This window comes from Venustampulla echinocandica (assembly GCF_003357145.1).
Source record: "Venustampulla echinocandica strain BP 5553 chromosome Unknown scaffold_1, whole genome shotgun sequence".
NCBI classification, from domain to species: Eukaryota; Fungi; Ascomycota; class Leotiomycetes; order Helotiales; family Pleuroascaceae; genus Venustampulla; species Venustampulla echinocandica.
Genome location: NW_022474206.1, coordinates 3,115,157 through 3,131,430, shown reverse-complemented (window position 1 = coordinate 3,131,430; position 16,274 = coordinate 3,115,157). Strand labels below are relative to the sequence as shown.

Here is a 16,274-nt window from a genome sequence, read left to right as displayed (position 1 = left end):
GCCAGGAAACATGTCGTGCTTTCGATTCCATACCGAGTACACAAGAGCCTGATGATAGGTCGCGTCGCCCTCGAAGAATCCCAACTGCTTGGATCCCGTTAGTATTCTTCAGTGCCTATGTTGGCTATGCCGGTGGGTGTTTACTTACTGCTGTGGACTGCCACGGCTCTCGCCGGGGGCGTGTAATTGGCGTTGGAGTTGCGAAGGGCTCCATATTGATAGTGTTGGTTTTTGGCGTTACTCCGGAGAGTGCTTGGGGTTCCCGGTGCTGCGAGAACAGGGGTCCACCTCACCCGCCTGGCCACGACCTGACGACAACATTGCAGATTCGCATTATTATTGCAAGGAGATTGAACGAGATTGAATGCAGCCCTGGGAAACGTCCAATCACTGCTATCGAGGAACATGCACCGGACCACCCATGGAAGAGCCTTTGTGAGAGCCCCCAAATAGTCGACAGCAGGGGCGGAATGGTGCTGTGCCCCGAGAAATCTCATCTCAGCCTCTGGTTCGTCTGGCTGTGGTTGCGGAAGTGCTAATAAATGCTATGGCAAGTGTGGTCGAGGTGTCCGGGGTTGGCTGGCCTCGGAGCATATCCTTGTTGATCTGTCTCTCCGAAGTAGCAATAGTAACATCAGCATCAGTACTTCGTATCGTGGTTGTCGAGGTTCTGCACCAACGAGAGCAGCAGGGACTCAGGGAGGCCTGCCAGAACGAGGGCAGAGCATGGGTGGGCGATGGGCGACAAGCATGGCCGCCCTTGGATCTATCAATCTTTCCTCCTCCCCCATCCCAGCGGGCTTGTGGCACCCTAATCATATATTCCAATTACTCCAATTAACCCTCTGCCTGCCTACTCTGGTGCAGCAAGCAGCAGTAAACTGCCAGTGATACTCCGTCGTCCTCTGTCCCGCTGTGACCACCGCCCTGTACGCGTATATATCAATAATGCCCGGCACCCGCGTCCCCTCCCTCCCTCTCTCCTCTTTCAAATTCACCTTCACCTTCAACCTCCCATCGCCGTCGCCCTCGTACCATCGACGCAATGGCAACCAACGAGAAGGAGGCCGCCATCATTGATGGGCCGGAATATAATGCCAATGGACATACCCAGTATGTTGATCCCGTCACGGGAATCGAGACCAAGGAGGGCCGCATTCTGGAAGCTGGCGAGATATATGGAAACTTGGCCGATGCTGAGGAATATGGATACGTGACTCGAGGGTATGTTGAAAGCAAACTGACGACGTAGTCGGCCACAATCGCTCATGTCAATCTCCTTCTAGGCTCAAGTCGAGACACATCCAATTCATCGCCCTGGGTGGTACTATTGGTACCGGTCTATTCCTAGGTATCGGAGGTGCCTTCACCCAAGCTGGCCCTTTGTCGGTGTTGTTAGGATACACGTTCACTGGTATCGCCATTTTCGCCATGATGCAATGCCTTGGTGAAATGGCCACATGGCTCCCACTCCCTGGCGCCATTCCTCAGTTCTGCGCTCGTTATGCTGATGACGCCTTGGGATTTGCTGTCGGTTGGAACGTAAGTACTTTGCCATTTGTTTTAACCACCGGGGAATCTTCAATCAGGTTGCTTTGCTTTCGGCCTGCTTCGTAGACTAAGCTGTGGTGCGAGAGTGTATAAAATGGTTCAGTGATAAAGGCTGACTTCAATCATCTGATAGAATTGGTACTCGAACGCCATCACTCTCTGTGCCGAAATCTCAGCCGCATCCATCGTCATCGATTACTGGCACCCCGGTGTCAACGTCGCTGTATGGATCTCCATCCTCATCGTTCTTGTCATCGGCCTCAACATCTTTGCCGTGGCCATCTATGGCGAGGCCGAATTTGTTTTTGCCAGTGTCAAGATCATCACAATTGTTGGGCTCTTGATTATGGCCTTCATTATTGACGTTGGTGGTGGACCAAAGCGCGATCGCCTTGGATTCCGCTTCTGGAAGGATCCTGGTGCAATGCTTGAGTACGATGGAACAGGCGACGCCGGCCGGTTCTTGGGTCTCTTCAGCGTGTTGGTGAATGCTGCTTTCTCGTATGGTGGGGTTGAGCTCGTGGCTGTTGCTGCTGGTGAGGCTGAGAACCCTCGCAAGAACATCCCCAAGGCTGTTCGCAGAGTCTTCTGGCGTATCCTGTTCTTCTACATCCTAGGGTCGCTGGCAATCGGTGTTCTCGTTTCGTCAAAAGATGAACATCTGTTGAAAGCACAGAAAGACGACGCTGCAGGCGCTGCTCAATCCCCATGGGTCATTGGCATCCAAAATGCTGGCATTCCTGTTCTCCCTTCAATCATCAACGCCGTCATTTTGACTTCCGCCTCCTCGTCGGCTAACGCATTCTTGTACACCGGATCCCGATATCTGTTTGCTCTTGCCCAAAACAGACAAGCTCCACGTTTCCTCCTTCGCTGCAGCAAGGCAGGTGTCCCATACTGGTGTGTTTTGATCACGGCCTCCATTGCATGCCTGACCTATCTTTCCGTTGGGAAGGGCGGTGCTCAGGACGCATTCCTGTGGTTCCAGAACTTGACGACCATCGCCTCCCTGTTCACCTGGTGCTCAATTTGTCTTGCCTACATCCAATTCCACAAGGCCCTCAAGGCCCAGGGAATTGACCGCAACACTCTCGTGTTTAGGAGCCGCTTTCAGCCATACACAGCTTGGTTCTCATTCGGATACTTTGCCATGATCATCATCTTCAACGGCTTTGATGTCTTTGTCCATGGTCACTGGAAGGTTGACAGTAGGTTCTTCCTAGGTCTATTGGGCACAATGCCAGGAATTAATGCTGACATCATGCAGGCTTCATTGCATCTTACATCGGCATCCCGATTTATTTCGCGCTGTATTTCTTCTGGAAGATCTTCAAGAAAACTAAGTGGATCCACCCAGCAGATGCAGACATTACCACCGGTAAGGCGGCGCTGGATGCGGAGGTTTGGCCATCCCAGGTTCCACGGAACGTCTGGGAGAAGATCTGGTTCTTCATTGCGTAGAAGGGATTGTTTGCATTTTGCCATGCATTTCCGGTGCATTGTATGTAGGTGCATTCGTTCGTAGGGCCACTGGCAGCGTGATTCCGCAAACCAATCGCCTTTTTCGTGCTTTAGCTCGGGATGTCCTATGTGGACTGGAAAGCTTGCAAGGTTTCTAAGCTTTTAAGGTTTAAAATAGACTTTTACGTCTCATAAATTCGCAGTTTCAATATTTGGTTGTGATTATTGTAAGGTTTAGGTTGGGTGACTGGCGGAAAGTAAGCTGGCAAATCTGTGATGGCCGAGGAATGGGTGGTATCTGCTGCATGCTTTCCCTTGCCAGCGTAACGGAACTTAAAAGAGAGGATGGAAATGGGTGGCATCACCGCTTTATTAATTCAGGAAAGAAAACAACTATTGTAGAGACGTACAGGTACCCACAATAATGATTACATCCTCGTAGGGAGCTATGAGACTAGTCTACTTCGGCAAAGGACGCCCTGGGAATGACATCCAAACAATGACTAACTAAGCTAAGACATTGGCGCTAGGCTTGAACCTCAAGGAAGTGGATGTGGAAGGAGCAATTCATATTATCACGGGTGAGTTGCAAATGAAATGGGAAATGTGTCTTAGCTTGCATTAAACAGTTTATAATGATTTAATGCGGCTGTATTAAGAAAAACATAGGTGTACGGTACTCCGTATATATACAGAAATAGTTGACTAGGTAGGTAGTAATGTAATGTATATGTACTCTATAACACGTGCTTGTGCATTATGTCCTACTTCTTCTTGTGGGTTTCTTTACCTGGTGGTCAGGTATATTGGGTATGTCCTCCATATCCGCCGTCTCCTCCTCCTTCACCAACTCCTTGCAAACTGGGGGTTCCGAAGTGCCTTCTACCGGAACTTCAAAATCAGGTGCTGCGTTAATTGGAAAATCGATGGTAACTTCTTCGACCTTGACAGTTTCCTTCTTCTCTATTACATTACCTTCCTCATCCTTCTTTATCTTCTCCTCTCTCATCTTCCTTCCAACAGCAACTTTACTCCGATCTGCCGACTTACATAGCCCCTTCAATCCGAGCTCGCAATCACCGCATTTGCGTCCAACAGCAAGACAAACAGCCTGTCCAAACCCAACAAGCAGCCAGTTGATTTCATGCCACAGCTCCTTGGGGAGCCACTCCTGCAAGGCCAACCGTGTGTCCTCAGGCCCCTTAGTCTTATTCCAACCCCAAAGATTCGTAATACGGTGAACATGCACATCGACCCCGATGCCCTCAGTCCTGCCCCAAGCACCGCTCATGCACAGATAAGCCATCTTTGGACCGACGCCTGGCAGCGACATCAAGCCCTCAATTGTGTCCGGAATATCGCCATTCCAGTGGTCTCTCAGAATCTCTGCGGCAGCCTTGATATACTTCGTCTTATTGTTATGAAACCCAACTGCCCATATCAACTCATTTAAGAGCTTTGGGTCGACCGACAGAATATTCTCGAGATTCAACCCAACTGGTGCACCCTCTTTGTGTGCTGGTAGCTCCTTCTGCAATCGAGCCATGGCGAGGGCATTTGTAGTATCTTTCGTTTGCGATGATAACATCAGTGCCGTCAAGGTCTGGTATCTCTTTATCTTCGGATCGATGCCTTTCTCTGCCAACCTCTCACATCCCATGGTATCCACGGCAGCATTTCGCGCGACCCCCGTCAATCTCATCTCCTTCACCACGGCATAGACCTCAGCCCAGTCATTGGGTGGATGTATTTCCACTTCTCCTGTTTCTTCATTCTTTACATGTCGCGCTGGCTTTCGGATCTTGCGGTCTTTGGATGGTGCGAGAGAGCTCTGTTCGGTTTCGGTCTTGACGGCGGTGGTGGTGTTGCACGGGAATTGCTTTAAGGGCGTTCTAGGTGTCTCGCGCTTCCGCTTTCGAGAAGGGATTGCATCTTCGATATCACTGACATCTTGGGCACCTGCCGACGGAGGGTCATTCCTGGTAGCTGGACTGTGAGAGTACTTTGCTACAGAGGATCGAGTGCTTCGTCGGGTTTGGGGCGAGGCAGATGTTGCGTTGATTATCCTCGAGGTCTCTTGGGAGATCCTAGAGGTCCGCATCTTGAGTGCTAGGCCGTGAATTCGCCTGCTGGAGATAGGTAAGTCTCGATTGAACTTCCATTCTCGTCGAGATAAGATGACCCTTCGCCCCTGAAACATCGTCGGATCGGCCCGTAGACTAAGTCCAAAAGTCGGTTAGGTTCGCTTAGGTAACCCAGGTAACCTTCTGGAGACACCAAGTAGGGGACGTCAACACGCTGCTTGGCGAAAGGTCATCAGATGGGGAGACAATGCTGTACATCCTTATCGTCCATCCCTCAGATTGTACGTGGTATCTCATATTGTTTATCCTCGGCGGGGTTTGGTCGCACATTGCCACGAGGCTATAGCTCGCTAAAGGCTAGTCCTGTTTAAGGTTTTAACATAACACGTGCCTGTGACCCCCCATCTCCCAATCCTTAACGTGGATGTGTCTATCGGTATCTCCCGTCTCTAGAGCTCGAAGCAAAAAGCACTATTTTATTGGAGTTTTTGTCCGGCAGAAGTGGATCGTGCCTGCCCTGTCTCAATACATATAGTGTGCCCCTGTTCGGTTGCGGGCAAGTGCACGTGGTGTCCGTAACTGGTGGATTGGATACAACCCTTTGAGCTTTCAGACCTTTACTTTCTTCGTCAAAGTTGAGAAGCTGTGACACTTAAGCCTTGGACCTTATAGCCACCTGTCATAGGATCAATTTTGTTGCACTGCAAGCGCCCCTTTCCTTGGTGTTTGGCAAAATGGAAGCATACACATGTAACGTATCTAACACCGCATCGCGGATCTATCAGGATCTTGCTATTTGCCGATTACCCAATCGTAGCTATTCCAATGCAAGCATACAGGTCCTTATCATGGATTCATTAAAGAAGGTCAGTTTGTGCTTCATACTAAACCCCCATTTATTCAATCCAAGTTCTGTGCACTCTGTATTGATCTGAAAGAGGTCTCGGATGTTACTTGACGGCCAGGTGAATAGGTGTAAGGGCTGAGTTTAGCAGCAATATATTATGGCAACCTCTTACTTACATACTCTACTAGTTTCGTACCAGAGGGTCTGTTACGAAACCGAAAATTGGTATTATAGGAGCTGGCATAGCTGGCCTTCGATGTGCAGACATCTTGCTGCAGCACGGCTTCAATGTCACAATTCTTGAAGGGAGAGACAGGATTGGAGGAAGGGCACACCAAGCTCCTTTGCCATCTGGTCAGCTTGTTGATCTCGGCCCCAACTGGATCCATGGAACCGATCAAAATCCCATACATGATTTAGCAAAAGAAACCAAGACTACCACACACTTATGGGGGGAGGCTCTACAAGCTTTCGACAAAGATGGCAAAAAGTTGGAACAAGCGAGGTTATTGAGCGACGACATGTGGGGTATTATCCTCCAGGCGTTTAAGCATTCTGCACAGAACACGTCCACGATCGATCCTGAGCAAAGCCTCCATGATTTCTTTGTTGAGAAGACACAAGAGATGTATCCGGGGGGAGGTGAATCTGAGCACAAGCGAAAAATTGTGATGCAGATGTCGGAGCTTTGGGGTGCATTCGTTGGCAGCGATGTCAGGAAGCAAAGTCTGAAGTTCTTCTGGCTTGAAGAGTGCATTGATGGTGGTATGTAACTGCTCATTTCTATTTTCACATCCTATGAAAATATTACCAAGGCTTTGTCTATCAAATCTTGAATATGCTTTAGGGAGGTCCCCAGTGGTTGAATTCCTCTTATAAATTGCTAGGCCTAGGTGTTAAAGGACTCCTCTTTAACTGATGCAATTTGTTTCTGAATTTTAACCCTAAAACAATTGGGCATACAATAATGGTGAAGCGAACTAGAAAACCTGTTTTGTGCAGGAACTTATAAGGATATTGTGGCGCTTATTGCGAAACCGGCCAAAGGCAAAGCTGATATTAAGCTCTCCACGAAAATTAATCACATCAACACCACCAACCAAAAGGTTACCCTCGTCACCGAGAATGGAGTACAACTAGAGTTTGATGAAGTCGTTGTTACAAGTCCTCTAGGGTGGCTAAAAAACAATAAACATACTTTCGAACCGCCCCTCCCTGCAAGGTTTTCTCAGGCTATCGATTCAATTGGCTATGGCACTTTAGAAAAGGTCTCACGCCGACTTACAAGTCATAGCTGTATATACTGACATTTGGTTAGGTGTACATTACATTCCCCACTGCCTTCTGGTTGAATGGCGACGTGGGCTCGCATGATTATTCGTCTGGTTTCGCACAGTGGCTATCACCTTCATATGCACTAGACACAAACCCTCAACGCTGGAACCAAGAGGCAGTTGATATGGCGAGTCTTCCAGGATCATGCTCACATCCCACGATGCTATTCTACTTATACGGTGACCACTCTATCTCCCTCACTAACGAACTTGCTGCCTTGCGGACAGAAAAGGCAAGGCAGGAGTATTTAATCGAGTTCTTCGAACCATATTTCTCACTATTGCCTCACTACTACGAGAAATCGAAGGACTGCATCCCGGTATATTGCCTCGCCACAAGCTGGGCAACAGATGAGTTAGCTGGCAATGGGAGCTATAGTAATTTTCAAACTGGGCTCAAGGAAGGCGATAAGGACATCGAGATCATGAGGGAAGGTCTAACGGGTAGGAGTTTGTGGTTTGCAGGGGAGCATACTGCACCGTTCGTCGCTCTTGGCACGGCAACTGGTGCGTACTGGAGCGGTGAGGCTGTTGGCAAACGAATTACTGAAGCCTATGGGGTGGTTGTGGAGAATATTGGCAGTCCGGTCGAGGCCCGTGATATTGGGGGCCCAGAGGGACCGAAGGAGTTCAATGCTCGGGGCTTTGCAGATAAAACATTTGATCATTAAACATGGGTTTGGATAGATGAAGGCGAGCTTGGGATGCTGTAATACATGCACCCGCTTAGTGGCAATGCATTTTCGTATCAATTCATCAACATATTTCTAGCTAGTCAAGTGGGCGAATTGGGTTTCTACAGTTTGTGTACCTAGGGCTCAGAGACATAGTCTAGATCACTTCAGTGGCACGGTTTACCGGTAACATTATATTATTAGAGAGTTCTATGCAGGCTAGCTAGGTGAAGCAGATTTCAGGTTTCAATGGCTTCATCAGGTCACTTAGGATAACTCATGCTAATGATGAACAATTGGTGAACACAGAGTAAAGGTTGAATTTGATAACGTTGCTTTTATTACAACAGCAGCAATTTATAGGGTTACCTTCTCTCAGTTTTAGCCTTGTCATGAACACAACAGAACAGTTCTTATCTAGCTGTCTCCTTCACAGCGAACACTGAAAGACCAAGGTTTGCTATTGCGACGCGTCACGGTCTGCAACGACTAGAGCATATTCACTCTTCCTTCTCCTCGCTAACAGTCCGAGAAGTGTCACCATACTTTACTCTCAGCTTCGTACTGAGCTGCTTGAGCATATTCACTCTTTCTTCTCCTCGCTATCAGCCTGGAAGTGTCACCACAATTTGCTCTCAACTTCGCTCTCAGCTCTCAGCTACTCGATCACATCCACCACACCAATCTACAAACTTCCAAACCATAACACACTCAGACTATCAATCAGGGCATATATTGAGCAACAGACAAATGACTTGAGTATAATCACGCTTTCTTCTCCCCGTTAACAGCCCGGAGAGTGTCACTGCACTGTGATTTCAACTTCGATCTCAACTGCTTGATCTCAACTACTTGGTCTCAACCACCACACCAATCTTCAAATTTCCACATCAAAACACGCTCAGACTGTCAATCATAGCAGATATTGAGCAACAGACAAAGAATAGTATCCTCGCGGCAATATGGAAGATGTGAGTCTAAGTACACTGCCTTTAACCTCAGCTTTAGTTACATGCTCCTATGCTGATAGTCGTGACCGATCTCAGATAGAGCTAAAGCCCATGCGAAAGTCACAGTCGAACAGCCAACAATCTCGCCGCGTCGGCGTCAAGAAATCTCCTATACCTAGAGCTAGCAGATTCAGCGACGAAGACGTCCGGAAGGGTAATCAGTCCGAGATAAAGATGAGATCGGTCGTACAATCAAACAACATCCAACAATCCGCCCGCGCCATGTTCAGAAAATCTGCTATGGAGGAGGCAGTCGGAATCTTTAGCACCGCAAATATCCGGAAGAATGAAGTTATTCTAGTCAACTCTCCCTCACTCAGGTCTGGCCTAGCCAACACTAATCCGAGCGAGATTCTTATAAATACCACGCACAGTCTCCAGATATGCGAAGCGGAAAAGTCCTGTGACTTGTGCTTTGATGACGAGGCCAATTACCGAAACGCTCTCCCTTTCCAAAACACATCTGTTTGCTACGAAGAAATCTTTTCCCGCGCCGGTCGGGCGTATTGCAGTGGTACTCCAGACGCACGGTTGAGCTGGAGTGAAGAACGGGGACAGTTGGCCTTTGAAGCCCTGAGAGATATTGAGCAAGGAGAGGAGCTTATTCTTACCTATGTTTGCCGTCTGGCAGGGAATAAGTGGCGTTCGTTGGGCTTCATCTGCCATTGCCTTGCTTGCTCCCCAACTACCGCCCAGGTGCACGTCAAGAAGACTTATGGTTTGGGAGAGGGAAGCAGCAAGCCTAGGAGATATATCTGCAATAATTGCAAGTCGAAGGGACGCGATACAGAGGAGGACATGACAAGAGATATGATGGTGCGGAGTCTCGTGGGAAATGATGCAGCTGGTATCAGGACTGGTGTGACCACCTCTATTGTCGCCACTGGTAAGGAGGATCTGGACACTCTGGATGTCATCTGGTTTGCCCAGCAATGCTTGGGATAAGGACGAGAGTGATGTGGGCAATTTTGGTGCCATCCCTGGACTTCACAGCTGGCCGGAAAGGCAGGATGGAATATCCCTAAGCGCTGATGAGCAGGCTCTCGAGTAGACTTCGGGGGGCTCTAACTTATTATTAATTCAATAAACTGTTTGAAAATGGCAAATTGTGGGTAATCGAAATCAGTCCTCATAAACCAAGATAGAAGGAGCAGTGTACTGATCTTCCCTGTTTCTCAGGAAAGACTTCCAAGACTCCGAGATATATCGTCTTAGACCTGCGAGTCTGGACCAATATCAATACTCGACATTTACCCGTTGCTGAAATCCCTGTTGAATCACTAAAGCTTTACGTTGTTTCATCGATCAGGGCAATATAAATATCAATAAGACATGAATTATTGGACAGCCGACAGAAATACAAAGTTTCAATACTGAGGGCTGTTATGAAACTTTAGCGCGGGAATATGAAGCTTTTCGTTTTCCATTTTTAAATTGAGGGCCCTCCGCAGGAACTCCTCAGATGAGACCGTCTTGGACGTGCGTACCGGCTGTTAACACTATTACCGGTACAGTCTCTATCTCTCGTAGCCGCCGATCATTTAGGCTTTTATTAAGTGAACTGAGCCGTGTTCTGGGTTGTTTGATGCGCGCCCTGGCGATCAGGCCTGTTCTCAACATCACTCCGATATTCCACACGTCTGATCGTCGTTGAAACACGAACTCCATACCAGTACGGGGTATTCGTGTCGCACAACATACAGCACACAGTGCCAGTGGCAAGAGATCACACCTGGACTCGAGATATTCCATAACTTTGAGTACGAGAATGTGCAACATGAGCGGAAATTCCTCGCAAGATGGTCATCTCATTTTGTGCGGGAGTCTGCGACTCTCTGAACTTAGGACGCTGGCGGGATGGGAATTGGTCGAAGGCGGCTCTCTGCAACAGAAAGTTAGAGTCGGCCTGGATAGGGACTCCAAGGGCTGTCTTATCTGATTCCATCTTGTCACATCCCGCCATCTCAGACGGCGTGAAGTTCAAAAATTACCTGGACGCTGAGCGGAGATATGGACGGGGTTTGACATACTGAACTGAACCATTGAGGATTACGAGTATGAGCACCATGCCACGGCTTCCACTTGAGCAACATGCGTCACCATCCCGTCACTTCTCCTTCTTTTCCTCAAACCCATCTCGTTTACTCCATCACTTGCGCCTCTCTTTTGATATCATCCGGCGCTCGACTGCTGGGCAATGCATAAACTATTCGTGCCGAGAAGCGATCCTGGCAGCAGCAGTGGCGTATGGGAGTGGCGGGACAATCGGTCAACCGCGAACATCGCATTGTCGGCAGGGACCTCTGCTCGGCCTTCGTCGTCTCGCCCATCTCCAATACTGTCTAATACTGTCCAATACTGTCCAATACAATCCAAATACCAACAATACCAACCCTCCGGAGTTGTGTAACTTGTGTTGTATGTAATTCACAGCCTGCACATCATTGCACCCGTTTCTGCTTACCCTGCCCGGCCATAACCATATTGGCCGACAGGCCAACATATCAAAGCCTCTCGTCCCCGAGATCTCGGCTTTTACATTTCTTGAATCCGATGTGCTGAATCCCCCATTTTTCGGCCAAGCCCTTCCATTAAATATGGCAGAATCCGATCCTTTACTGGACGGCAAGATGGAAATACCTTTACGTGGGTTTTTAATGAGGTCCACTGCTCATTTATGGCCTACTGATAGACCCTTAAGCTATGTTCACTGCGGCGATACCATCGGCGCGGGGTAGAAATCCGCAAGCCATCGCCCATCGAGGTTATAAGGCAGCGTATCCAGAAAACACAATGGGCGCCTTCAAAGGGGCTGTAGATGTTGGGGCCCATGCCATTGAGACCGACATACATCTGTCGAAGGATGGTGTAGTCGTTCTTTCCCATGTAAGCGCTGGTTTCGCAGTCGCGATACGGGTGTGGATTATGGCTCACCACCACTTTTAGGACGCTACGCTCAAACGCTGCTTCGGTGAGGACAAGAAGATTGTTGACTGCGACTGGAGCTACTTAAAGACGCTTCGGACTCTGCAAAAGCCGCACGAACCAATGCCGAGACTCAAGGATCTCCTGGAGTACTTGGCAGAACCGGGTCTAGAAGACGTATGGGTACTTCTAGATATCAAGGTACCTTGGCCAAGCCTTGCGGAGCCCTTGAAGAACGATAGGATTAACCGTTGGGCGAAGCTTGATAATCATGCCGAGGACGTGTTCAGGTTAATGGCGGCTACTTTAGCGGATACCAAACCATCTCGGCCTTGGAAACAACGTATACTCCTTGGTTGCTGGGCTGTAAGTTCCTGCAGCTTGAACATCCCCAGAGAGCTTGTGGCTAATATTGTCTTAGGCTAAACATCTCCCTTTATGTACCAAATATCTCCCTGGATATTCGATTACGCACATCGGCTTCAGCATAACTTACGCACGTCAATTTTTGAAGGTCCCGGGCGCTGGTTTTAATATGCTACAGAAAATAATGGTCGGCCCATTTGGGAATGCCTTTCTGCGAGACGTGAAGACGGCCAAGCGGTCAATATTTGTATGGACTGTAAATGAGGAGGACTGGATGAAGTGGAGTATCCGCAAGGAAGTCGATGGAGTCATCACGGACGACCCGAAGAAGTTCTTGGAGGTCTGCGACACCTATCAAGGAGAGGAGATACACCTCTCCTTTGCTGCGTGGCCTGCGTTGGTTTGGATGAATGCGTTGGCTGTGCTCTTCTCTGTTCTTTTCAGATACAGATATGGATTTAAGATTCCTGCCGTGCCTCCTGCAAAGACTATCTTGGGGCGTTAGAGGGCGAGTGCTTCGCTATAGATTTACATAGTAATACGCCGATCGAAATATGTGGTTCGTCTCTATCGCTGAATGAGTCAAGTGACTATGTAGTGGTGAACTACTTACTGCCTAAGGGTGAATGGCAGATTGCTGCGAAGAGCATAAAATCAAGATCCACCGATCTATCCACCACCTCTTATCTTCAACTCCCGCAAAGCAATTCGTACACTTCAAAAGAATGGATCAACAACCAATCCTATTTCTGCATTCAAGAAATGTGTAGCCAAATCCGCAAAACACACACGCGCTGCAACCACAAAACCCACGGGAAGGACCGCTGCAAGTCCTATCTTTCAATGCCGAGACAGAAGTGCGAAAAGAAGACTTTCAACATCTACGAGTACTCCCTGTGTCTTAGATGCAGCAGGGCCACGCCTACTAATCGCCTCGTTGCCGCTCAAGATGCGAACACTGAGAAGCCGGTAAACAGAGATAAGGATACTCATAATGACTCTACTACAGCTTTGAGTCCCAAGGAGGGCCTGCCAGGGAACGTATTAGATAGGCTGTGGACTAAGGGAGAAAAGGCGGCTGGTGGGTTAAAGACTGCTGCAAGGAGTCTCAAGGGACGTAGTTCGGGCAAGTTGGAAAGCGAAGACACCCGGGGGCTATCGAAGGGCGCCAAAACCGCATACGGGCAACCTCATTGTGCCTTGTTCCATAAGAGTAGTCAAAGTGGCGATATCAATTCAGCAGAACAATGGGCCAGAGGGTACAAAACACTTATTGGGCCTCACCCACTCGAGTTCGACGATGAGGTCGTGACAAAACCTATTCCCTAGTTCTCCAAACCGAGGGATGCTTCTCTGTCCCAGATGACGACGTGGTCAGGTGTAATGGCCGAAGCTTTGGCACCTATATCTGAGAATCACGAGACTGTCAAAGAAACGATTCCATTCAGAGAGATTCACCATCACACGTTGACCAAAAAACGGAACCGGGTACAACATGGTGAAGTAGCATTGCCTCACTCTCACATCGAGTCTGAAGCATTTAGGATTGCACAGAAAAGGCTAACGGAGATACATAACGAGGGTCTAACGGAGAAGGCTAGACTTTCTAAAGAAGCGGCTTTGGCACGAATACGGGCTCCTCGCTCACTGGGTCGTTCTAGCACTGATAGACCTCGGAATGTTGAATATGTTGGTCAGCAGCGGGCCAGGGCCGATACTTTTCCTAGATTGCCGGACACTGATTCTTTAAGAATTGCTGATGCTAGGTTGGCTAGGACAAGGGACGGTCGTGGGGTTGACTTGACATATGGGATCCGTAGATAGATACCGATAATGCTTTGAAGCCCTGATGTAACTTGACTGTATTAAAGAAAGTCTCTTATTCCATCAGGATCTTGAACTGCCATAGTAGCTTAATAATTGAAGGACTGTCTTTCTGGAACTTTTAGTTGAGAGGTTACGAATCACGTGCGGGCAGTGACTGCACCGAAATCGCAAAACCATTGGATGTCAAAGAGCTCGCACTCCGACACCATCAATTCTACAACCTTTTTCCATCGGCATATCTCTAAGTGCCCCTCCATAAAATACCTCATAAATCCTAAGCGCACCTCCGAATTCATATCCACAGACCATGCACCGAGACCAACTCCCCATCGCTGCATTGACACCCTGGTCCAAGCTCAACGATGTAGCTTTCATCGACAGCAGCGTACAAGAGCTTGGAGAGTCAAGAGGTTTCGGACTTCTCACGAATCGAGCACTCAGCTCAAAAAATTCCTATGACATCCCAACATTGCTCGATGTTTCGCATGATCTTATTCTCTCTGCAGAGGCTATCGAGGAGCATGTCAAGGTCGACCAGCATTTCCGAGAATTGATGGAGGTTGCTGGTGGGAAAGTAAGTATCCTTTTCTTCCCTTGGTGCTGGGATTTAGGCGGGGAGATGAACAGCGTTAATTATTCAAATAGTCTCTAAGGAGTGATATCCTCCTATTTCTTTTAATGCAAATTACGATTGCATCAAATCAAGGCGTCAATGTGGGGGTACAAAATCCTTGGACAGAGTATTGTAGGATTTTACCTGGCTATGTACCTGTTCCCACACTGTGGAGTGACGAGGAACGAATTTTGCTTGTGGGCACTTCTCTGGAGGTATGATGCATCTTTCATCGATCTGGGGCTCCTGCAAGACGCACAGGAATCCCGCAGAGTCCCAGGGCCCCGTTTTAGCGAGAATTGCATGCCCATTTTGGGTTTTATATGTTCAATTGCGAGTACATGTGCCCATTACTAACACATATTTTAGCCAGCCCTGAGTGCTAAAATGAGCGCGCTAGCTCGAGAATTGGACGAGTTGCGTGAGAGAACGACGAATATAGCATGGTGCCAAAAGTATTGGTGGGAGCATGATGCATTGAGTATTACCGAGTGGGCTCTCCTAGATGCGTGGTACAGGTCACGGTCCCTTGAACTTCCAAATGCTGGGGAATCCATGGTTCCATGCCTAGACATGGCGAATCACTCCTCGGAACCTAATTCCTATTATGAGCAAGGATCGTCCAACAATGTGCTCTTGTTGTTGAGGCCAGATGTCACACTAGATGACTCTTCTGAGATTACCATAAGCTATGGCGATGCTAAAAGCGAGGCCGAGATGCTGTTCAGCTACGGCTTCATCGACGAGAGCAGTGTGAAGGCTCGAGGTTTAGTTTTACCCTTAGACACCTTCCCTGAGGATCCTTTGGGCAAAGCGAAAGTTTCGGCTTTTATTGGACAACCAAAGATCCACATATCGGCCGATCAGGACAATATTCAGTGGGATAGTCCATTTTTATACCTGATGTGCCTCAACGAGGAGGACGGTCTACAGTTCAAAGTTCTACAACAAACGGATGGCTCACGCAGCTCGTTAAGAGTTTTCTGGCAAGGATCCGATGTAACAGACGTTACGGATACCTTCGAAACTCTCATCAACATCCATGAATTCCAAGATGTGTTTAAGCTACGAGTCGTTAGTTCCCTACAGAGTCGGATTGGCCAACAGCTTGAGCGCCTGGCTGAAGGCGATGAAATGGTACAATCGTTGGCCAGGTGAATTTTAGAGTCATCCGTCCCCTAAACTCCTATTACTGACCATGTCCCTCCTTAGTATGGTGCAGATCACCCCAGATGTTCAAAGACATGCTCTGCAGTTGCGAGCAAGCGAGAAGTCTATCTTACAAAAAGCTTACGCTACCGTCGATATGCAGGTGAGCCTTGTCCCCGGAGAGCCCATTGTGATAGGGGCTGTTTCGTACAGCATAGCTAACCCTGTGGTAGAAAACTAGCCTTTTAGAGAGTAAAGTTGTGCTTCGATATCTCGGGGTTGCAAGCGACGAGGACAAACCGGAGCAAGCAGAAACCAATAACGAGGAAGAAGATTTCAGCTAAGCCTTGAGAAGGCAAGAGCATGCTGGTTACCGAGTAGCGTGTCTGCAAAACAGTCTTCCCATGCTTGGCCACCTGGCCCAGCGGCGAAA

At 48.5% G+C, this 16,274-nt stretch overlaps 7 protein-coding genes across 7 annotated transcripts; 6 read left to right on the top strand and 1 right to left on the bottom strand.

Moving 5' to 3' along the window:
• Positions 1–1,045: 1,045 nt before the first annotated feature.
• On the top strand, positions 1,046–3,012 carry BP5553_03558 (putative proline-specific permease put4; the record flags this gene model as incomplete). The annotated part of the gene is made up of 4 exons (XM_032012181.1): positions 1,046–1,224; positions 1,287–1,542; positions 1,685–2,759; positions 2,819–3,012. The coding sequence occupies 4 exons, from the start codon at positions 1,046–1,048 to the stop codon at positions 3,010–3,012; spliced, it is 1,704 nt and encodes a 567-aa protein (XP_031871874.1).
• A 757-nt stretch (positions 3,013–3,769) lies between these two features.
• Positions 3,770–5,113, bottom strand: BP5553_03557 (Endonuclease III-like protein; the record flags this gene model as incomplete). Its single annotated transcript, XM_032012180.1, has 1 exon — positions 3,770–5,113. One exon carries the CDS (start codon positions 5,111–5,113, stop codon positions 3,770–3,772), a length of 1,344 nt encoding a protein of 447 aa, XP_031871873.1.
• An 831-nt stretch (positions 5,114–5,944) lies between these two features.
• Positions 5,945–7,948, top strand: BP5553_03556 (FAD protein; the record flags this gene model as incomplete). Its single annotated transcript, XM_032012179.1, has 4 exons — positions 5,945–5,962; positions 6,132–6,708; positions 6,946–7,211; positions 7,262–7,948. The coding sequence occupies 4 exons, from the start codon at positions 5,945–5,947 to the stop codon at positions 7,946–7,948; spliced, it is 1,548 nt and encodes a 515-aa protein (XP_031871872.1).
• Positions 7,949–8,913: 965 nt separating this feature from the next.
• On the top strand, positions 8,914–9,906 carry BP5553_03555 (uncharacterized protein; the record flags this gene model as incomplete). The annotated part of the gene is made up of 1 exon (XM_032012178.1): positions 8,914–9,906. The coding sequence occupies one exon, from the start codon at positions 8,914–8,916 to the stop codon at positions 9,904–9,906; it is 993 nt and encodes a 330-aa protein (XP_031871871.1).
• Positions 9,907–11,558: 1,652 nt separating this feature from the next.
• BP5553_03554 (putative Glycerophosphoryl diester phosphodiesterase) lies at positions 11,559–12,757 on the top strand (the record flags this gene model as incomplete). Its single annotated transcript, XM_032012177.1, has 4 exons — positions 11,559–11,607; positions 11,663–11,847; positions 11,908–12,252; positions 12,308–12,757. 4 exons carry the CDS (start codon positions 11,559–11,561, stop codon positions 12,755–12,757), a joined length of 1,029 nt encoding a protein of 342 aa, XP_031871870.1.
• A 338-nt stretch (positions 12,758–13,095) lies between these two features.
• BP5553_03553 (uncharacterized protein) lies at positions 13,096–14,076 on the top strand (the record flags this gene model as incomplete). Its single annotated transcript, XM_032012176.1, has 2 exons — positions 13,096–13,560; positions 13,615–14,076. 2 exons carry the CDS (start codon positions 13,096–13,098, stop codon positions 14,074–14,076), a joined length of 927 nt encoding a protein of 308 aa, XP_031871869.1.
• Positions 14,077–14,386: 310 nt separating this feature from the next.
• Positions 14,387–16,185, top strand: BP5553_03552 (uncharacterized protein; the record flags this gene model as incomplete). The annotated part of the gene is made up of 5 exons (XM_032012175.1): positions 14,387–14,653; positions 14,725–14,907; positions 15,062–15,846; positions 15,905–16,004; positions 16,075–16,185. The coding sequence occupies 5 exons, from the start codon at positions 14,387–14,389 to the stop codon at positions 16,183–16,185; spliced, it is 1,446 nt and encodes a 481-aa protein (XP_031871868.1).
• Between the last annotated feature and the right edge of the window lie 89 nt (positions 16,186–16,274).